The following is a 23913-nucleotide window of genomic DNA, read 5'->3' on the forward strand; positions in this document are numbered from 1 at the left end:
GAAAAGGTAATTTAATAAATTTTACAAGCAAATTATACTGATAATGATCATATTCAAATCTGTTCCATTTCAAACTGATAGAAATGATCTGTTTTACCAAATGAAGATGGACACTTACCATTTCAAACATTAGTGAAATCAGAGGGAATTAGGATTGTATCAGTCTCTGTTCATATTCTTACCAGTTTAACACCTTGAGGTCTTGGAAACATTTCTACACAAACACATTCTATTTGGCTGCAATGTGGTTGCAAATTTGCTTGCTCTAAATCTGACACTTCACTTAAGCATAGAACATAACACATGATGTGCCAACATTTTAACCTGCTCTAAGATCAATCTAACTCTTCCCTCCTACATAGCCCTCCATTTTTCTATCATCCATGTACCTTTCTCAGAGTCTCTTAAATGTCCTTAATGTCTTTTCCTCTACCACTACAAAACAACAAACTTTATGACAAATATTTTGTTGATAAATAAATTTAATTCTGATTCTGATACCACTGGCACCGTGTTCCACACAACTACAACTCTTTGTGTAAAAGTCCTACCCCTGATATTTCCCTGATACTTTCCTCCAATCATCTTAAAATTATGCTCCTATAAGTTATCCACTTCCGCCAAAGGAAAAAGTATTTGGCTATTTGCTTGATCTATGACTTTTACCAACTTGTACACCTCTATCAAATCATCTCTCATACTTTTTTGCTCCCAAGAAAAGCCTTAGTTTTCTCAACCTCTCCTCAGATGACATGTTCTCTAATCCAGGCAGCATCCAGGTAAATCTCCTCTGCACCCTCTCTAAAGCTTCCTATAATGCAATCAGAAACTTGTTGTTATGCAGCAGCAGTACATTGCAATACATATAATAAAAGTGTGAATTATAGTTAGTATATATATTACAAGTTAAATTAAATAAGTAATGCAAAAAATTAGTGAGCCAGTGCTCATGAGTTCAATGTCCCTTCAGAAATCTGCTGGCAGAGGGGAAGAAGCTGTTCCTGAATCACTGCGTGTGTATCTTCACTCTTCTCTAACTCCTCCCTGATGGTAGCAATCAGAAGAGGGCGTGTCCTGGTGGCACCTTTCTAAGGCATTGCTACCTGAAGATGCCCTGGATTCCTTGGAGGCTAGTGCCCATGATGGAGATGAATAAGCAGATGTCTCCCTGCAGCTTATTTCAACCCTGTGCAGTGCTCCCACCCCTCCCCCTCCATACCAGGTGGTGATACAGCCAGTTAGAATGCTCTCCACAGTAAATTCGTAGAAATTTGAGAGTGTGATATACCAAAACTCCTCAACTCCTAATGAAATATCACTAGAATTGAATACAGAACCCCTAGTGTGGTCTAACCAGAGTTAGACATTAACCTTGCAGCTCTGAATTCAATCCAACTAATGAAGGCCCACTCACCATTTAACATTTGAATGCCAGGACTCAAGTTTCTTCCCATCTGGAGACCACTGGTTAGAGCTGCTGCCTCATGGCACCAGGGACACAGAATCGCTCCTGACCTCAGGAGCTGCAGGGCGCATCGATTTGTACGTTGCGTCTGTGAACGTGTGGCTTTCCCTCATGTACTCTGGATTCCTCCCACAGCCCAAACATACAGGTGGTTAACTGACAAAAGCATGGAAATAAACCACCACTCACTGCAGGTTACTGGTAAAAGAATCAAGGGGGGACTTTATGGGTAATTGTGACAAAGAAAAAGATGCAGGATTTCAGGGAAGTAAGGAGAGGGGAAATATGACTGATGGGATTGTCCCTTTTGGGAGCAGACCTGGATCCAATGGGCCAAACAGCCTTCTTCCATTTTGTATAACCACCATCTGGATCATGCCCTGCTGGTACCATCAGGAAATAAGTTTAGGAGCCTTAGGTCTCACACCACCCAGTTCAGAAACAGTTATTATCCTACAACCATCAGGCTCCTGAACCAGCATGGATAACTGCACTCAGCTCAACTCTGAACTGATTCCACAACCTGCAGACTCACTTTCAATGACTCTACAACTTATGTTCTCAGTATTATTTTTGTTTTTTAATTTTTTTTATTGCATTTCAAAAATACTTCATTGGCTGGGAAGCATATTGGAAGGACTGGAATTCATTGTGTAAATGCTCTGACAAGCCCTTCACATCGATTGATGTTTATCCAGCAGGCTGTGTGAGGGACACACACAGCAAGCCCAGGGACACTGGATGAGGGAGGATAGAGGGGACAGCATTGTCTTTGAAAAGTTTGAAGTTCTAAGTTCAGAAGTAAATTTATTATCGAAGTACATACATACATGTCACCATATACAATCCTAAGATTCATTTCCTTGCAGGCATTCACAGTAGGACAAAGAAATACAATAGAATCAATGAAAAATGACACACGGAGACTGACTAACAACCTAAGTGCAAAAGAAGACAAACTGTGCTAATACAATAAAAAACAAGCACATGAATAACTCATAACGAGAACATGAGCTGTAGAGTCCTTGAAAGTGAGTCCATAGATTGTGAAATCAGGTCAGTATTGACATGGAGCCTGATGGTTGAAGGGTAATAACTAATTCTGAACTGAGCAATATAGAACTCAACAAGGCCCTTGTACCTCCTTCCCGATGGCAGTAACAAGAAGATGGCTTGACCCCAGTGATGTATTTCGATTGTATATTCATGGGAGACACTTAAAAATTGTGAAAGGGCCTTTAACAGAAGTGAGATGTTCCAATGCCATCAGGAGGAGGTCTTAAATTCAAAAGTAAATTTATTGTCAAAGTACAAAAATGTCACCAAATACTACCCTGAGAGTATTTTCTTGCAAGAAGTCACTAGAACAAAGAAATACAATAGAATGAATGTAAAACTGCACCCTAAGACTGACAAGCAGCCAATGTACATATGAAGACAAATTGTGCAAATACAATTAATACCAATAATAAATTAATAAGTTAATAAATAATACTGAGAACATGAGAAGAGTTTGAGTAAGGAAAAGGGTCAGGGGTTTATTTAGCTCCACCAGAAAGAGGTGATGGAGGTTTATTTCAACCTTGTTCCAAAAGCCAGCATCTCCATTTTACCTCTGAAGTTTTGATTTCAGTCTCCCCAAACGTCTTGATCTCCTTGGCCAGAGTTATAGATTTCTAACACAATTCAGGGGGCGAACAGTTTCCTGTCGCCTGCATGCTCATAACAGGCTACCTAAACAGCATGGTTATTGCAGTGGAACATCTTAACGCACATCACCAGGCACATATAAGGTGATGTGTAGAAAGGAGTTTGGGGCAGGCAGAGAACTTTAGAACATGGTTTGGTACTTAGGGCCTTGAGAGTGGAAGGCAATGATAACATAAATAGCATTACAGATGATCATGACGTCAGTTCTCGGGACAGGACCATTTGGAGAAAGTAGTGAGGATCAAAACCATAGTGTCGAAAAAAATGGATGTGACTATTAAAGTCAACTCCTTTCCTTTGTATGTCGATCAAGGCAGGTTATCTCGGTTATACAGAAAACACCTTCTCGACAGTGTAAAGGTAAAAAAAATTAGCAAGAATGTTGACATAAGAGAATAAGAACTTCAAAATAGGTGCAGGAGTAGGACCTGTCTTTGCGGAATCCATGCTGCATCTGTCTGATGAATCTATTTCTTTCCAGATGCCCCACTATTTCTTCTTTAATGATAGCTTCAAGCATTCTCCAAAATACAGGTGTTAAACTAACTGGCCTATAGTTACCTGCCCTTTGCCTACATCCTTTTTTGAAAAGTGGCATGAGATTTGCCATCTTCCAGTTTGCTGGCACCAGCCCAGAGTCCAGAGAATTTTGGTAAATCATCACCAAAGCCTCTACTATAATTTCTGCCATTTCTTTCAGTACCCTGGGATGCATTCTATCAGGACCAAGGGACAGATCTATCTTCAGGCCGACAAGTCTGCTTAGTGCTATCTCTTTAGTGATAGCTATTGCACTGAGGTCCTCACCTCACATCGCATCCATAACATCTCTCCCTGGCATGTTGGATGTGTCCTCCACCATGAAGATCGACACAAAATAGTCATTCAAAGTTTCAGCCATGCCTTCATTACCCAAGATCCATTCCCCCTCTCTTCCTCCAAGAGACCTACGTTACTTTAGCCACCTTTTCTGCTTTATATAATTATAAAAACTTTTACTATCTATTTTTCTATTTTGTTCTGGTTTATTCTCATAACCTAGCTTCCCTTTCTTTATTGCTTGCTTAGTGGTACTTTGTTGCTTTTTAAAGTTCTCCCCATTTTTCCTGTTTCCCATTACTCTTGGTGACTTTGCATGCACGAGCTTTTAGTTTAATGTCTTCTTTTATTTCCTTTGTTATCCAAGGCTGGCTCTCCCCACCCTTACTGTCCTTGCTTTTAACTGGAATATCCTTTTGTTCAGCACCACGAAAAATCTCTTTGAAAGTCCTCCGCTGTTCCTCATCTGTCCCACCATATAGCTTGTGTTCTCATTCTACACTAGCCAAATTCTACACTAGCCATCATTGTAGTCTCCATTGTTTCACCATAATACACTGGTTTTAAATTGAACTACTGCACCTTCCATTTGTATGAGAAACACAGTCATGCTGTGATTACTCTTTCCAAGAGGATCCCTATCTACAAGATCACTCATTTTACCTGTCTCAACGCACAGGACCAGAACAAAGATAACACATTCCCTTGTAGGTTCAGTAACATGCTGTTCAAGAAAGCCATCATGGATAAATTCTATGAAGTCCTCCTCAAGACTGCCTCGACCAACTTGATTCACCCAGTCTATGTACAAGTTAAAGTCCCCCATGATAACCGCTGTTCCATTCTGACAAGCCTCAGATATTTCTCTGTTTATTGCCTGTGGCACTGTGGCCGATAAAGAACTCCCACCAGTGATTTTTTTCCCTTTACCATTCCTAACTCTACCCAGATGGATTCAACATTCTGTTCCTTAGATCTTACATCGTCTCTCACTATCACCCTGATCTCATCTTTAATTAAGAGCGCTGCCCCACCTCCCTTACCTTCCTGCCTATCTTTCCGTATTACCTGATATCCTTGGATACTCAATTCCCAATCCTCTCCACCCTGCAATCACGAATTTGTAACGGCCACTAAATCAAATCTCTTTGTCCTGATTTCAGCCACAAGTTCACTGACCTTGTTTCGAATACTACTTCAAATAAAGTGCCCTCACACTCATTGTGCTTTTAAAATCTTGTAATCTTTTACTCTTTTGCACTTGACTTTTCTTCAGTCCACTCTTACTTTTCTCTTTTTTATCTTTTGTTTTTCTTTATCTTTATTCACACTTTTCTTTTTTACTTCATCCATACTTCTCCATTTTGTTGAACCCACCCCCTACTATTTAGTTTAAAGTCCTATCCACAGCCCTACTTATGCGATTTGCTAGGATCTAGGTCCCATCACGGTTCGGGTGGAGCCCGTCCCATTGGTACAGCTCCCTCCTTCCCCAATACTGATGCCAATTTCCCATCAATTCAAACCCACTTCTCCCACACCAATCCTTGAGCCAAGCATTTTACTCTAATCTTCTTAATCCTGTGCCAATTTGCATGTGGCTCAGATAGCAATCCAGAGATTACTACCCTTTTGGTTCTGCTCTTTAATTTAGTCCCTAGATGGCCAAATTCCCTCAGCAGAACATTTTTCCTCATTCTACCTATGTCATTGGTACCCACCTGGATGACGAAAACTGAATCTTTCCCCTCCCACAGCAAGTTCCTCTGTGGGTCAGAGAAGATGTCCTGAACCCGGGCAGCAGGTGGGCAACACGCCCTTCGGAATGCTTTATCCCCACGACAGAGGGGTTTGTCTATTCCCCTGACTATGCTATCCTCATTTACCACTACATTTCTCTTCTCTCCCCCCTCTTGAAAGGCTCCCCGAACTACAGTGCCACAGTTAGGTTGCTCATCGTTCCTACAGCCCTCACTCTCACCCACACAGGGAGTAAGAATCTCAGACCCATTGGACAAGCTCAGGGGCTGAGGCTCCTCCAGCACTGGCTTCCGGATCTCACTACCCTCCTCACTCGCAGTCACACCCTCTTGTCCCTGACCACAGACCAAATTTGAGGCAGCTGATCTCATGGGTGTGACTACCTCCTGAAACAGAGAATCCTGGTAACTCTCCCCCCCCTCCCTGATGTGCCGCAGTGTTTGAAGCTCAGATTCCAGGTCAACTTTGAGTCATCAACTTCCTCGAGCAGCCAACACTTGCTGCAGATGTGGTCACCAGGAACAACAATGGGCTCCACCAGCTGCCACCTCACACAGCTACAGTGCATCAGCTGATCCTGCATCATCCCTTTACTTAATTGGCTGTAATTTAGTGACTTTTTATTCAACCACAACAACCTTACTTGCTACTTACCTGTGTCTCCTCGCCAAAGGCTCAAGTTCCCTACACTGGTCCCCTCCCACTTTTATCCCCTCCTTACTTTTATTTGCTCTACTTTTGCTCCTGCTAACGAACCGCGAATCCATTGGTCCGTTGCTAATGCGCTGATCCCCGTGAAATGCTCCTTTTTCAAACTCTTCTCCCTGACGTGTGCGAAGCTCTCTCTCTCTCGCTTTGAATTCTTTGGTCCACTGCTGATGCTATACTTGACCATACTTGACTGCTTGGCCATAGCGTTTTTGCACTCAGCAGATGAGGGAAGTACATACATTGTGGAAGTTTCCTTACCATTGACAATTACAATGATGTCTCTGAAATCAATTTCACCTCTCGCCTCCACTGTTCCCTCGCACCGGTAAACACCTTCGTGCTTCTTACTAATGCGTCGGATTTTCAGGTTACTATCACCAACCATCATAAAGTTGTCTGGAAAGCAAGTGAAGGAAAGCATAAGCCTTGAGATAAAGAGACAACTGGAAGCACATGAATTCTTTTGGTACATTAGCAGGACTTATTCTTCAGAATGAGGATCAGGTTTATCATCACTGACATATTCTGCATTTTGTTGTTTTGAGGCAGCAGATCAGTGCAGTATATAAAAATTTAGTATAAGATGAAATAAAATAATATAAAAGGAAGAAATAAATAAGCAGTACAAAATCAGAGCAAAATACTGAGTTAGTGTTCATGTTGATGGTTGTGTTGCCTTTAAGGCATTTGGTTAGTTTATTATATTTTCGCTTTAGTAATTTGTTTGTTATCGTTTTCTAGGTAAAGTTAAGGTTGTTTAAAGCAAATGCGTTGTCTGTGATATATCGCGGCATGCGATGACGTCACACCCGGTTTCGCCGTGTCTTGTGGGAAAATACCAGTTTGGGGAAACGGGAAGGAGGGGGCTTATGTGTGCAGGATCAGCGTGAGAAAAGTTTTCTTTCTACGCACTAGAAACATTAGAGAAGCAACACCGTAAGTTCATGAGATAATCGATATGTTGAATTAAAAATGTTAACGCTGATTCTGTTAAAAGTAATGACGGTTGATAAAGTTTATGTTTTTTGTTATTTAAAGAGTTGCGGATAGTTTGTGTTGAAGTGTATTTAAAGCCAGTCGATGGCGTAGGTAGATTCTGACTGTATGTTGCACTTTAACGTAATATAGTTGTTGTAGTTTTACTTTTGCAAGTATTTATGATGTAAATGTGATGTCAAGAAGGAAACAAATACTGTATATATTTTGTATTGTTTTATCAACAGTTTTCACCATATGTTAATGTGGAAGAGTGAACAGTAAGCGGTTAATCTTACTGGGACCGCCTCATTGACTGGTTTATGCTTGGTGTTAAGTTCAGAGTTCTTTTACACCTGTGCGAGAACACTACATTGGTCCTTTCAGAAAACTGAACAATGACACAATCGACATATTGAACTGCAAGTTTCCACCTATAGTCAGTCGCCACTTTATTGGGTACCTCTTGTACCTAATAAAATGACCACTGTGTGTATGTTCATGGTCTTCTGCTACAATAGCTGATTAACTTCAAGGTTTGAGTGTTCAGAGGTGCTCTTCTCACACCACTGTTGTAATGTGTGGTTATTTGAGTTATTGTCGCCTTCCTGTCAGGTTGAACCAGTCAGGGAATTCTTCCCTAACCTCTCATTAACAAAGCATTTTCACCCTCAGAACTGCTGCTCACTGAATGCTTTGTTTGTTTTTCAAACCATTCTCTGTTAACTTGAGAGACTGTTGTGCATGAAAATGTCAGGAGATCAGCAGTTTCTGAGATATTCAAAACCTTCCGTCTGGCACCAACAATCATTCCACAATCAAAGTCACTTAGGTCTCGTTTCTTCCCCATTCTGATGTTTGGTCTTTTTTTATTATTATTCAGTGCAATTGTGAGCAATAGCCAGATCAGAAATGCTAATCAAGTCAATTAGTTCCCAAAGAGAACTCTGATAGGCCAATCAGATGGATCACCACTGCTCTGCGATAGAACACAAAAAAATCATATATACAATTAAGAAACATTAAAAAATAGTAGAGATACTGAAATCATGATGATCATGATGAAGTCTGCTGGAGAGAGACCTTTATACACATGCTGTCCTTCATAATTCATAGAAGCTAGACTGGACTGCCAACACAGATGCCTTGTGCAGGAAGGCACAGAGTCGACTGTACTTCCTTAGAAGGTTGGCGTCATTCAATGTCTGCAGTGAGATGCTGAAGATGTTCTATAGGTCAGTTGTTGAGAGCGCCCTCTTCTTTGTGGTGGCGTGTTGGGGAGGAAGCATTAAGAAGAAGGACGCCTCACGTCTTAATAAGCTGATAAGGAAGGCGGGCTCTGTCGTGGGCAAAGTACTGGAGAGTTTAACATCGGTAGCTGAGCGAAGGGCGCTGAGTAGGCTACGGTCAATTATGGAAAACCCTGAACATCCTCTACATAGCACCATCCAGAGACAGAGAAGCAGTTTCAGCGACAGGTTACTGTCGATGCAATGCTCCTCAGACAGGATGAAGAGGTCAATACTCCCCAATGCCATTAGGCTTTACAATTCAACTGCCAGGACTTAAGAACTTTTTTTAAAGCTATTATTAATGCTTTTTGAGTTAGTGATTTAGATGCATATCATATTATTACTGAGTTAAGTATTGTATGTAATGAGTTTTTGCTACAACAAGTGTATGGGACATTGGAAAAAATGTTGAATTTCCCCATGGGGATGAATAAAGTATCTATCTATCTATCTATCTATCTATCTATCTAATTCAAAGAGATTGAAAGATAAGGTTGCAGGGTGACAAAACGTGACAGGAGCACTTGGAACGAAAAACTAATCCCTACTGGGAGAAAGCAGCACCTGATCTTTCCGCACTGTTCTGCAGCAGTTTAAGGATCAAGTCCAGCCAGAACATAACTCACAAGTGCTCTTGAAAGTCAGGTATCAACCCTACCTGCCAACTACCAAGCATTGCTATCCTGGTCCCCTTCATGATAGCTTATGAAGAAGCATGTGACTTCCCTCCCAGAGATGATAGGTGTTTGTGCACTCGACTCTTGAAGGCTTGGACCCTCATCGTCACAGATGTTTCCAACCACAGCATCTGGAAGGCTGTTCCAAATTCTGATAGCACAGTGAAGGAAGCTTCTATCCAGTGTGTAGGTTCTCGCATCAGGCATAGAGACAGCATGAGCAGGCGTAGATAAACTTGATTGTGTGGTGCGCCGTCTCTCATAAGATGAAGGCAGCATGGTGCGAAGGTCTGCAGGGCTGTGGCTGGTGTGCATTTTGTACAGCACAGTAGCTGCAGCAACCTGTCGTCTGTGGTGTAAGCTACTGGTGGCTAGCTTGTCTGAACAACAACTGAACCTCGTGACCATGTCTGCATGCTTTTATGAATTGAGTTGCTGCACATGATTAGCTAATTAGAAACTTGTATTAACGAGCAGGTGCACAGGTGTACCTAATGAAGTGGTTGCTGAATGTGCATATGAGAAATAAATCTAATCTTTAATCTCCTATTTGATCCCCTTTCTCTGGGAAAAGTTTGTGTGCATTCACCCTATGCAAGGCCCTTCATGACTTAATATGGCTCGAAAAGGCCACCCTTCAGTCTCAAAATGTCACAAAAGAACACACTGGTTGATGAACACCTGCTTAATGACTATTGTGTTGTTGTGTTCTACTTGTTATATCAAGGATGAACAATCAACTTTATTCACCATATACATTTACATATATTAGGAATTTGCTGTAGTGTGTTGGTGAGGGGCGACATGTAATAAAAAACAGCATTCAACAATTATAAAGAATCAAAAGTATATAAAAATAAATTTAGAGGTTACAGTGTAGATATGGAATGCAAATAGCATTATGAACATGATGTAAAGTGTTTATAGAGCAGTGGAGTGACTGATGTAATAGATAGAGGAGGGTAAAGGGCTGGCTACAATGGTTGATCAGATTAACTGCCTAAGAAAAGAAACTTCTCAGATGGCATGAATTTTGTTTTTGTTTTAATAGCCCTAAAGCGCTCTCCAGAATGTAGACTTAGCAAAGGCAGCTTGCTGGGCAGGCAGTGTTCACAACTATCTTTTTCCCCCTGCCTACATCTTTGTCCTGGATACATACCAGTCCTACAGTGATTTGCAGCCAGTGACCTTTCCTGCGGTATTTCTCTTCTGCAAAGAGTGTGTCTTTCCCCTTTAAGAGCACAGGATTTAATTCTGACCATGCTCAGTATCTAGGGTGTGGCAATTAATAATGCAGCCATCGTTTACGTGGTGCTTTGTATTTTGATACAGAGGGAGAACCAGACTGAGTTTACAATGACAGAAGCTTTTGTTCCAGAGCTGGAGAGTTGGCAGTATCCTACACAACTAATTGCTCGATTTAAATTGCCTCATTGAACTTGATGCATGGTGAAGACTACGGAATCAAGGCTAATTACAGTTGATCCTCTCAATACAGTGAAACAGATGGAGATACATAATAGTATAATTCTTTTATTAAATTGATTTAGAGATTGTCTGTAAAGAATTTTTTAAAGGAAAGAATGAGGTAAATCAAAGAGACATGATTAACATGACATCAGTCCCTTTGTGTGCGTCCAACAATGCGGAAGAGGATGGAATTAGAGTTGTCTTCAGGAAAGATCCTGTGAGGTTGAAAAGCTGAACTAAAAACAGAAAATGCTGGAAACACTCAGTAGGCCAGGCAGTATCCGTGGAAGGAGAAACTGAGTTCGCAATACAAGAAATTCTGCAGATGCTGGTAATCTAGAGTCTTATGTACAAAATGCTAGAGAAGTTCAGCAGGTCAGACAGCATCTATGGAAAGGAGTAAACAGTTGACATTTCAGGCCAAAATCCTTCATCAGGTGTTAAAGATTCATGTTGTTGACCTGATTGTGCATTATTGTTTTAAAAAGCAATTGGGAAGTAAGGAGGACAGATATAGTGACCCCGGGCCCATACTTTTGTTGTAAACTGCCTGTCCTCGTACACCACCACTACTCTCAGTGTGATGGATACTTTGTTTCCAGGGTGCAAGAGACTTATTGCTAACCTCAGCTTTCTATGCCAGAACCATGACCTTTCCAAAGGGTCAATGTTTTTTGTGACAAATATTTCTTGTTCAGCTTCTTGTTGTAAACAAGAATCAGTCTTCAGTTCTTAACATAAGTTGTAAGAAGTAATCTATTTGAAGTTTGAAGGATACCTGGGCTAGCTGCAAAGAGATGTTGTTTGCAAAGTGAAGAGACCATGAGGCTTCTTGTCTGTATTAGCCAAACGCTTGACCCAGTCTGGCCATTCTCCTCTGACCTCTCACATTAACAGGTTGTTTTCACTCACAGAACTGCTGTTCACCAGATTTTTTTTCACATCACTCTCTGTAAACTCTAGAGACTGCTGGGTGTGAAAATCCCAGGAAATTACTGGTTCCTATAATACTCAAACTGCCCCAGCTGACAACAACAATCATTCCATGGTCAAAGTCACTTAGATCACATTGCTTCTCCATTCTGATGTTTGGTCTGGATAACAAGCTGATTGGAAAGTGGCCGTAACTCAAATAACCACGTTTCAATAGTGGTGTGCACAACACCTCAAACTTTGAAGTGGATGGGCTACAGCAGCAGAAGACCATGGACGTACACTCACTGGGCACTTTATTAGGTACAGGAAGTCCTAATAATGTGGCTATGAGTGAATCTGCCTTTGATGCTGCTGCTAGTCAGTTTTTCATTGTACCTGTGCACATGACAATAAGCTTGACATGACTTGCATCTCTGGGATTCTCTACTCTGGAGATTTATGGAACCTGTCCAATAAGCATTTTATTGGTACATACCTGCGAGAACAGCAGTGACATCCTGGTTGTTATGTAGCCAGGTTACCATGGGTGCTGGAGAGCTGCTCACTTGACAAATCACCTCGGCATCCTCTCCCTCTCTGAACTCCTGCGGGGATTGGATGTCGTGAAAGGTCAGCTTTTCTGTGGACAGAGTTTAACAAGGAAAAGATGTAGTAAAGATCAGTATTCTGCCATTGCACATTACCACAGAGCCTTGTCTTTGGCAAAAGATTTACCACCGCTTGATAATTCCTTTTTCCCCACAGAAGTTGCCCAACCTGCTGAGGGGTTCTCAGCCTGGGGTCCACAGACTCCTTGCTTAATGCCATTGGTCCATGGCTTAAAAAGGTTGGGAATCTCTGATCTAGGAGATGGTTAGCTGCTCCAGGTTGCTGCATCTGCAGTCCCTTGAGAGTGTCTCCCTGCATTGGAACTGTATGTGCTTTTGCATCATTCTTGTTACAGCAGTGGTCGCTTAGATTCATAGCACATAGCCTCAGAAGAGAGGGATGTCCATTTAGAACAGAGAGGAGGAGGAATATCTTTAGCCAGAGGGTGGTGAATTTATGGAATTCATTGCCACAGATGGCTGTGGAGTTCAAGTCATTGGGGATATTCAAAGTGGAGTTTGATAGGTTCTTGATTAGTCAGGGTGTCAAAGGTTACGAGGAGAATGCAGGAAAGTAGGGTTGAGAGTGATAATAAATCAGCCATGATGGAATGGCAGAACAGACTCAATGGGATGTATGGCCTAGCTCTGCTACTGTATCTTATTGTTTTATGGTCTAACATCTCAGCCCAGAAGCAGGGCATTCGGTCCAAATAGTTCAGCACAACCAGCTGCAATGCAGGTGAATTGATTCGCGAGAGCTGCAGATGCTGGAAGCTGATGCAACTGACAATCTTCTGGAGGAACTGCTGTGAGAGTGGCGGGAGGAAAGGCAAGGAATGATTGATGTTTCAGGTCAGAACCCTGATCAGGTCAGGTCCTGATGTGGGGTTTGATCTGAGACATAGGCAACTCCTTCTCCCCACCACAGAAGTTGCTTGACCCACTGAGTTTCTCCAGCAGTTGTCTCAGGGAACGGTGCAGTGTTGTTCACCTTGCAATTGAATTTCTTTAAAAAATAACCCTGGTGTTCATCATCCTCCAACATCTGCCATCCAAGCTTGGAATAAGCAATAACACTGACAGATATTCAATGGTGGAGAACCTCCTCTGCTTTCCCGAAAGAGCTTCTCAGAGGTCCATAATTTCTATGGTGAATGAATTGATGGTTAACGTGTAAAAGAGGCCTCAATGCAAAAGGGAGAAAGAATCAGAATCAGAATCAGGCTTAATAATTCTGGCATACGTCATGAAATTTGTTTTGTGGCAGCATTTGTTGTCTTGCTATATATATAAACTATAAATTACAATTATAAATTAAGTAAGTACTGCAAAAAGAGAACACAAAAAAATGAAAATAGTGAGGTGAGGTAGTTACATGGATTCATTTTCCGATCGGAAATCTGATGGAAGAGGGGAAGAGGCTGTTCCTGAAATGTTGTGTGTCTTCAGTCTCCAGTACCTCTTCCTTGATTTGAAAAGGGCACGTCCTGGGTGATGGGGGTCCTTAATGACCCATATCACCTAGTTGAAACATCTCCTTTTGCAGGGTCCTGGATGCTGGGGAGCTTAGTGCCCATTAAGTTAAAGGATTATTGATGCAGAAGATGGAAGGATGTGGATCATGAGCAGGCAGAAGGGATTTAGTTTAAAATTCAGCATCATATTCCGAACAGACATTGCCGGCCAGAAGGTCCGTTCTCATTCTCAGCTTTATAGCCAGATACGCTCCCTTCCTTTGTCTTGGCATCATGACAGCACATACTCTGCAGACAAACTTGCTCCTTGTTGTCCATCGATCACATCATACACTGAGGCAGTTACCTCTCTCTTACTGTATCTATCAGTGATGCACTTACCTAAGCATTGATATGCTCTTTTGCCCTTTTCCAAGAAAGGATATGCTGGCATTGGAGAGGGTCCAGAGCAGGGGTTCCCCAATGGGGGTTCATGGACCCCTCACTTAATTGTTATGGTCCATGGCATAATAAAGGTTGGGAACCCTTGGCCCAGAGGAAGCTCACAAAAATAATCTTGGGAATGAAAGAGTTAACATATGAGGAGTGCTTGATGGCTCTGGGTCTAAACTCACTGGAGTTTAGAAGAATGAGGGAGGATCTCATTGAAACCTATCAAACACTGAAAGGCCTCAACAGAGTGGTTGTGGAGAGAATATTTCCTATATTGGGGGAGTCTAAGACCACGGGCAACAACCTCAGAATAGAAGGATGTCCCTTTAGAACAGAGATAAGGAGGAATTTCTTTAGCCAGAAGGTGGTGAAGCTGTGGAATTCATTGCCACAGATGGCTATGGAAGCCAAGTCAATGAGTATATTTAAAGTGGAAGTTGATAGATTCTTGATTAGTAAGGGCATCAAAGGTTATGGGGAGAAGGCAGGAGAATGGGGTTGAGAGGGATAATAAATCAGCCATGATGGAATGGTGGAGTAGATGAGATGGACCAAATGGCCTAATTCTGCTCCTATGTCTTATGTTCTTATGGTATATGTTTGTTCTTATGATCTATGATTGCTCTTATGGTCTTTAATTTCTGCAAATAAAATTATGAGTCTCTCACTAAAAGGGACTGCTTTCCCCCATGTATAAACACAAGCAACAAGTGTTAGCTTCCACTGGCAGATTACAGTGATTAGAATGATGAAATGCCTCATATAATTAGCAAATTATCTTCAAAATCATGAAGTTTGTGGTTATTTCTGGAGCTCCTATTATCAGTGGGATAATAAAGATGATTATTTTAACTACACGCCCCGCCTGTTCAAGACGCTGGTGCAACATTCAGTTTAACCCCAGCTCACAAATTCTGATACCATCTTGTGGAGCATGTTCAGTAAAGTGAAAACATGATCGGAATAATTCCAGTGCACAGTAACTCACCCTTAACCATCAGTGTAGACCCTGATAACATCTTGAAGAACACATAAAGTGCAAGGGCTATATTAGTCAGGATATCTAGTATATTTTAAATTGTATTCATAGAACACTACAGGCTCTTCAGCCCAAATGTCATGCCAACCTTTTAACCTACTCCAAGATCAATCTAACCCTTTTCTCCCTCAAGGTCCTCCATTTTTCTATCATCCATGTGCCAATTGATGAGCCTCTTAAATGTTTCTAATGTACCTGTTTCTACCACCACCTCTGGTAGTGTGTCTCACGCACCCACCACTCTCTGGGCAAGACATCAGAATCATATAACCATATAACAATTACAGCACGGAAACAGGCCACCTCGGCCCTTCTAGTCCGTGCCGAACGCTTACTCTCACTAATCGGAATCAGGTTTAATATCACCACCATATGTCTTGAAATTTTCTAACTTTGCCGCAGCAGTCCAATGCAATGCATGATAATAGAGCAAAAAAAACTGTGAATTACAGGAAATGTACATTAAATAGTTCAATTAAATAAGTAGTGCAAAAACTAGTAAATAAAAAATGTAGTGAGGTAGTGTTGAAGGGGTTCAATGTTTATTCAGAAATCTGATGGGAGAGGGGAAGAAGCTGTTCCTGAATTAATGAGTGTGTGCCTTCAGGCTCCTGTTCCTCTGATTTCCCCCAATAACCTTAAAATTATGCCCTCTTGTATTAGCCCCAAGAAAAACAGATGTTGGTATTTCACTATTTATGTCTCCTATCATCTGATACACTCTATCAAGACCCCTCTGCTCCTTTGCTACAAGGAGCGAAGCCCTTATGAAACATGCTCTCTAATCTAGGTAGTGTCCTGGTAAATCTCTTTGCACGCATTTGTCTGTCCAGCCAGTATTCCACTCCAGTATCTATTGATCAATCTGTGTGCCTGTCTCCTAGACTGTTTGCATTGATCTCCTCATGGTGTCCATCTGTCTACTTGAATCTGCTCGGCTATTCCTGTATACATACATGTATCATTCTGTATATCTGCAAGTCTCCATCTGTCTGTCGTTACCCTGTCTAATTGGGTGTCCGTCTTTTACCATCTATCCATATGTCAGTCATTTAGCTTCCATCTGTAGCAACGCATTAGATGTTGGAGAGCTCAGCAGGTCGGGTGGCATTTATGGTGGAAAATGGACAGTTGATGTTTTTGGTCGAGTACTTTCATCAGGACTGAAAGATTGAGGGGAGACAGCCAGTATGAAGAGGTGGGAGGGAGAGGTGGAGCATGAGATGGCAGGTGCTAGGTGGATCCAGGTGATGAGGAATACTAGACAAATGGAGGAGCAGAGAGTGGAGATAGTGACAGAGGCTGGGAGGTGATAGGTGGAGGCTACAAAGACCATAAGATATAGGAGGAGAATTAGGTCATTTGGCCCATCAAGTCTGTGTGCAGATGATGGAATCTGATAGGAGAGAAAGGTAGAGCATGGAATCAAATAAGGGAAATGGAGAGGGCAGATGTGAAAAATTGAGGAAGAAAGCCTGTGGAAGGAATGTGTTGGTAATAGCCAATCTCAACAGTGTAATTCTTTCCCTCCCCCCTGCCCACCTTCTTATTCTGGCTTGGTCCCCCTTCCTTTCCATAGGTGCTGCCTGACCCCCAATAAGGACCTCTATCACCCAGGACATGACATCTTCTCATTGTTACCATCAATCAGGAGGCTGAAGACACACACTCAACGATTCAGGAACAGGTTCTTCCCATCTGCCATCAGTTTTCTGAACAGGCACTGAACCAAGAACACTATCTCACTAATTTTTGTTCTCTCTTTGCACTACTTACTTAATTTTTAAAATATATATAATTCTTACTGTAATTTACAGTTTTAATTATTATGCATTGCGATATACCGCTGTTGCATGACAACAGATTTCATGATGTATGCCAGTGATATTAAACCAAATTCTTATTCTGACTTGCTGAGTTTCTCCAGTATTTTGTGGGTAGACTCAAAGTGAGCTGGAGTGAAGTAACATCTCCCAGATTTAGGTATGAGGCCACCCCCCTGACCTGTTGGCTGGTTGGTATTCTTGCAATAAGGCACATCTTCCAAATTATTTCACTACACCAGAACGACTTATATATTTCAATTACCAACACTCAAACATTTTATTGCGAGAGCTGGGTACCCAGGAGTGAGGACTCACCTGCTGATTTCCCATTGCATTTCAACTATTTACCAGACTTTAGTCTGGAGTGTGGTGGAATACTCTTATCATTTTGTTGCACATTGATTGTTGTCCATCCTGCTGGGTGAGGTATTTCATTGATTCTATGGTTTTTCTTGTATTTACTGTAATTGACCACATGGAAAGGAACCTCGGGGTTGTATTTGGTGCCATGTACTGTATGTACTTTCAAAAAAAATTTACTTTGAACTTTGAGCTTGTCTGAATGAACACAGACCCAAAAGCTCTCAAGAACGTCTGCACCACATGGACAAGTCAGTCTACGTTGGAACTGGAAATTGAATTGGTTGATTAATGTTACATGTACTGAGGCACAGCAGAAATCCCGTCTTGTATACTGATTATTGCACAGTGCATTGAGGCGGTACAAGCTAAATCAGTAGCAGAGAGTTGAATAAAGTTGTTGAAGAGTGTTGAATACAGCCACAGAGAAAGTGCAGACAACAAGGTGCAAGGATCACAATGAGATAGATTGTGAGGCAAAGAGTCCATCATCTAGAGGACCATTCAATAGTCTTAGAACAGCAGGGTAGAAGCTGTCCTTGAGCCTGGTGGTATATGCTTTCAATATTTTGTATCTTCTACCCGATGGGAGAGGGGTGAATAGAGAATGTTTGTGGTGGTTGAGGTATTTGATTGTGCTCGCTGCTTTATTGAGGCACCAAGAAGTCTGCCTCAGTAAAGCAGACGTGGGTCCTTGCTGAACCATTTCAGAGAGCAGACAACAGTCAGCCACTTTGATGTGTCAGGTGCCATATATAGAACAGACAGGATAAGAATGGTGGATTGTCCTTGTGGTCTACTGACAATAATTGGGTAGTTTCACTGTGCCAATATTGATGAGCAACTGGCCATCACATTTTTACTTATCTATATTTACAGTATGCACATATCAGCATGATTGACATCCCATTGGTCAGACTAGGTGTTCATCCCTTCCCTATCAGTGCACTGTGGCTGTGTTGGGTTCCATTTACAAAATGCACTGCAATTAGTCACCCATACTACTCTAATCATCCCTCCCAAACCTTTGTCCTGCAGAGAGTTGTGAATCCAGCACAGTCCAGCACACAAATCAGCCTTGCCTCCACGGTCCACCTGCACTTCAAGCTGCCTCAAGAGGGCTCCTCCCAACTCATCATCCGGTTTGAAATCTCATGCCACTAGACGCAAGGACAGCTTCCATCCTGTTGTTTATCAGACTCTTGTGTGGACCTCTTGGACACTAAATTTGATACTTGATTCTGCCTCATCATGGACCTTCCACTCTACTTGCTTGCTTGTACTTCCCTTTCTCTGTAGTTGTGACACTATATTTATTTTACTTATTGAAATACAGCACGGAACTGGCCCTTCTGGCCCTTTGAGTCCGTCCACCCAGCAATCCCACAATTTAATCTGAGCCTAACCACAGGACAATGTACTATAGCCAATTAACCTACAACCAGTACATGTTTGGACTTCGGGAGGAAACCAAGCACCTGAAGGAAACCCACATGGTCACGGGAAGAACGCACAAACTCTTTACAGGCAGCGGCGAAAGTCTTCGTTCTGTTTTTTTTTAATATACTATCTCAATGTATTGAACTAGGGCATGATCTGCCAGGATGATATACAACTGAGAGTTTTTTTAACTGCTTCTCAGTACACATGACAACAATAAACTAATGAGACCAAGAAGAACAGTGGTGGGCGTGCACGGAAATTTGTGTGTTGGGGTGGAGATATGTCTGTACAAAAGGAGTTGTAAGGTGCTCCTTCCCTCCACTGGCCTGCAGGTCACCTTTGGGCATGGGGTAGCACCAGCTTGGTCCCCTGATCAGGGTCAGGTGAAACTATGGGAGCAGGTGATGGATGGTCGTATGAGCAGCTGGTGCACTTCACAAGTCCTGGTTATGTGACCACTGACACCAGGCAGATGATCTGAGCGCACAAAATGCAGGAGGAACTCAACAGGTCAGGCAGCATCTATGGAAAAGAGTAAACAGTTGACATTTTGGGCTGTGACCCTTCATCAGACAATGAGGAGTATTGATATTAGCTGGGGTCACCCACCTTATTATTTATTTATTTATTGAGATACAACGGGGAATAGGCCCTTCTGACCCTTTGAGCCACGCTGCCCAGCAAACCCCTGATTTAGTCTGAGCCTAATGAGAGAACAACTTACAATGACCAATTCATCTACCTATTGGTACATCTTTGGACTGTAGGAAGAAAGCGGTGCACATAGTCACGGGTAGAACGTACGAATTCCTTACGGGCAGCGTCAGGAATTGAACTCGGATCGCTCATACTGTGAAGTGTTGTGCTAACCACTACACTACTGTGTCTTGTAAAGTCACTGCCCAGAAGAAGACAATGACAAACCACCTCTGTAGAAAAATTTGCCAAGAACGAACTGGGTATGGAAAGCCCATGATCGCTCATATCATAAGACATGGAACATAACAAATGAATGAGTGTGGGAATACCACCTTCAAACTTCCCTCTAAATCATTTGCACACTCCACCCTATTCTGAATTGGAAATACACCACTACTCCTTCATTGTCACTGGGCCTAAATCTTTGAATGTCCTACCCAACAGCACAGTGGGAGCCTTCACCAGAAGGTCTGTGATGGCTCTGGAAAGCGGTTCACCATTGCCCTATTAAGGGTAATTGGAGATGGGCAGTAAGTGCTACCTTACAGTGATTCCGACATCCCACCAAATAAGCCAAGTACTTGTAATATTTCTATAGATTAACTTTATTTGTTAGGTGTACATTGAAATATACAGTGAAATGGATCACTTTGCACCAAATCAAATCAATGGAGATTATGTTGGGGGCAGCTCGCAAATGTTACCACAGCTCCAGTGCTAACATAGCATGCCTACAACTCACTAAGCCTAACCTGCAGGTCTTTGGAATGTGGGAGGAAGCTGGATCACTTGAAGGAAACTCACACAGTCACAGGAAGATTATGCAAACTCCTTACAAACAGCGGTGAGAATTGAACTCTGATCTCAGCTGGAACTGCAAATCACTGAGCTAGCCACTAGGCCAATGTGTCACCTCAATTCCGGCTGTCAAGTCAAGTACAAGAACTATGTTGAGCAATATCTGTTGAGAGACCGATAACGGTGTTGACTTACTGTAAATTTCCACCAGGACTGTAGCTTCCTGAAAATTTCCACTGGCATCCTTCACTTGACAGTGATAGATGCCAGCGTCCTCCTCGTTGGCGTTGTAAATGGTAAGTCGTGATCGCACGCCCTCTGTCTGCACAACCACCCTTTCGTTGGAGATGATTTTTTCTCCATCAGGACTGTACCAGTCTATACTGACAGGTTCCCCAATAGCTGTTAGGGAGAGAGAAAAAATAATTAAACCACTAACCAAGAGATTCTGCAGACGCTGGAAATCTTGCGCAGCACACACAAAGTGCTGGAAGAAATCAGTGGGTCAGGCAGTATCATGGAAGAAATAAACAGTAAAGGTTCAAGATTGTTATTGTCATTCTTCTGTACACAAATGTAAAGGACAATGAAATGATTGCTACTTCAGGTCTGATGCACCATTAAAAAACACAATAAGCCTAAAGAACAGATCAAAAAACACAATGAATATAAATATAAAAGCATCTTATAAACTCAATGTACAAGTGTCAACATTTCAGATCAAAATCATCGATAAACCATGAGGTTTACTGAATTAGGAAACACTGCTCTTCTCTCAGTGATTCAGAATTTCACAGTAGTAGGTGACCAAGTGGTGCAGTTGCAAAAACTAAAGCCTCAAAGATGCAGTAGCCTGGGTTCAGTTCTGATCTTGAACTGGGTTGAGTTTGCAAGTTCTCCTTGTGACTGCATAGGTCTCCACCACCACTCTCTCATCTTACGGATGCATGGGTTGGTGAGTTAATTGCTGCTGTAAAATGCCCCTAGTGTGTCAGTGAGTGTTGAAATCTGAGCGGAGTTGAGTAAAATGTCATAGAGTCATAGAGCATTACAAGTACAGAAGCAGGCCCTTTGGTTCATCTAGTCCATGCCGACCTGCTTTTATCAGCCTAATGCAACCTACCTGCACCAGGACCAGAACTCTCCATATCTCTCCCATCCACGTTCCTGTCCAAACCTCTCTTAAATGTCATAATTGAACCTTCATCCACCACTTCTGCTGCCAATCATTCCATACTTGCAGCACCCTCTGAGTGAAGGCATTTCCCTCTCAGATTCTCCTTAACTGTTTCACCTTAAACCTATGACCTCCAGTTCTAGACCAGGGGTTCCCAACCATATTTATGCCATGGACCTATATTATTAAGTAAGGGGTCCATACACCCCAGGTTGTGAAACCCTGTTCTAGACGCACTCACCCTGAGGGTAAAAAGCTAAGAGTTCCCCTCATTTTCCTGTGCTCCAGGGAATGAAGACCCAACCTCTTCAACCTTTCCCTCCAACTCAGGTAAGTGGGGGAAAATTTGCCAGATCAGTGGCATTCAGGTCTGGTGACAGAGTAAGATAGTACAGGTCCAGGTATGATCTGTGGAAAGCTATCGCATATGCAAATTGGCAATTTTGAATCATTGGACTCTCTCCAATGCCAACACATCCTTTCTTAGATAATGAGCCCAAAATAAAAGCTAGACAGCGTGAAAATTGGCTCTTCAGCCCACTCGTCCACACTAACCAAATCACCTAATTAAGCTATTCTTGTTTGCCTGTGCTTAGCTCACAGGTACCTGGAAATCTGTACCTGTCTGAATGACTTGTAAACATTGTCATTGTACTCACCACTACCTTTCCTTTGGCAGCTCTTTTTACATTCCCACAACCCCTCTGTATGAAAAATGTGGCCTTCACATCCCTTTTACTTTCTTTCCACTGTAAATCTATGCCCTCTAACTTTAGACTCTCTTGACCTGTGAGAAACACTGTAACCGTCCAATATTTCTGTGCCCGTGAGGGTCTTTTGTTAGTCTGAAAGTTTTTGGAATTTGGAAAAAGTGGTGAATCTGTGGAATTCTCAGCCCAATGAAGCAGTGAAGGCTACCTCAGAAAGTATATTTAAGACAAGGTTGGATAGATTTTTTTCATAGTAGGGGAATTAAGGGTTATGAGAAAATGGCAGTCCATGGTCAGATCAGCCATGATCTTTTTGAATGATGGAGCAGCCTTGACGGGCCTTATGTTCCCATGTTCTCTGCTGAGATCCTGTGTAGTTAACGATTGGGTCTGCTTCTGACTTAGAACCAAACCTGTGGTTGTGGAGATGGGGGACCTCAGATGTCGACCTTCACTAACTTCTAATCAATCGTTATAAGGACCATCCTATTGTGATGCATCATGACTTGGCACATCAAACGCTGTGTCTGAGGTTGCAGAAAACTGAAGAGAGTTGTGGATACAGCTCAGCACATCATGAAAACCAGCCTCAATCTGCATTTCCCACTGCCTTGGTAAAGTAGCCACCATCATCACCATAGAAACATAGAAAACCTACAGCACAATACAGGCCCTTCAGCCCACGATGCCGTGTCAAACATATACTTATTTTAGAAATTACCTAGTGTTACCCATAGCCCTCTATTTTTCTAAGCTCCATGTACCTATCCAGGAATCTCTTAAAAGACCCTATTATATCCATCTTCACCACCATTGCCAGCAGCCCATTCCACACATTCACCACCCTCTGCGTAAAAAAATGCCCTTGATATCTCCTCTGTACCTACTTCCAAACACCTTAAAACTATGCTCTCTCGTGCTAGCTATTTCAGCCCTGGGAAAAAGCCTCTGACTATCCACACAATCAATGCCTCTCATTTCATCATCTTATACACTTATACATCATCATTACATGCCATGGGTGATCATGGTCTCTCTATCCATGACCACGATTGTTCTTGGCAAATTTTTCTTCATGGCTTCATGTGACCCTGATTGGGGGCTAAGCAGGTGCTACACCTTGCCCAAGGGTGACTTGCAGACTAGCAGAGAGAAGGAGTGCCTTACACCTCCTTTGGTAGAGACGTATCTCCACCTGCCAACCAAAGTGGCCAGCATAATGAAAAACAGCTCCCACCTTGGATATGCTCTCTTCTTCCCCCTCCCTTCGGGTAGAACATACAGAAACCAGAAAACACACCCAACCAGGTTCAAGAATAGTTTCTACCCTGCTATTTTTTCTTGAATGGACCACTTCGATGATCAGATGGACTCTTGACCTCACTATCTATCACTTCATGACCTTGCATTATATTGTCTGTCTGTACTGCACTCCCTCTGTAACTGTAGCACTTTATTCTGCATCCTCTAATTGGTTGTCCTTGCACTACCTCAATGTATTGTTGTGATTAAATTATCTATATGGGTGGCATGCAAAACAAAGCATTT

The 23913-nt window shown here is 42.2% G+C and overlaps 1 protein-coding gene across 2 annotated transcripts in view; it reads right to left on the reverse strand.

The window, feature by feature from the left end:
- The window catches only part of LOC140727495 (neural cell adhesion molecule 2-like), a 1581686-nt gene that overhangs the window by 319683 nt on the left and 1238090 nt on the right, over window positions 1-23913 (reverse strand). For both annotated transcript variants that reach the window (XM_073044851.1, XM_073044852.1), the window contains exons 3-5: window positions 20674-20880; window positions 12292-12435; window positions 6725-6862 (exon numbers count right to left, since the gene is read on the reverse strand). In XM_073044851.1, the coding sequence (XP_072900952.1) occupies window positions 6725-6862; window positions 12292-12435; window positions 20674-20880 (489 nt within the window). The remainder of the gene's footprint in view (window positions 1-6724; window positions 6863-12291; window positions 12436-20673; window positions 20881-23913) is intronic.

This window comes from Hemitrygon akajei, chromosome 5, assembly GCF_048418815.1.
Source record: "Hemitrygon akajei chromosome 5, sHemAka1.3, whole genome shotgun sequence".
Taxonomy (NCBI): domain Eukaryota; kingdom Metazoa; phylum Chordata; class Chondrichthyes; order Myliobatiformes; family Dasyatidae; genus Hemitrygon; species Hemitrygon akajei.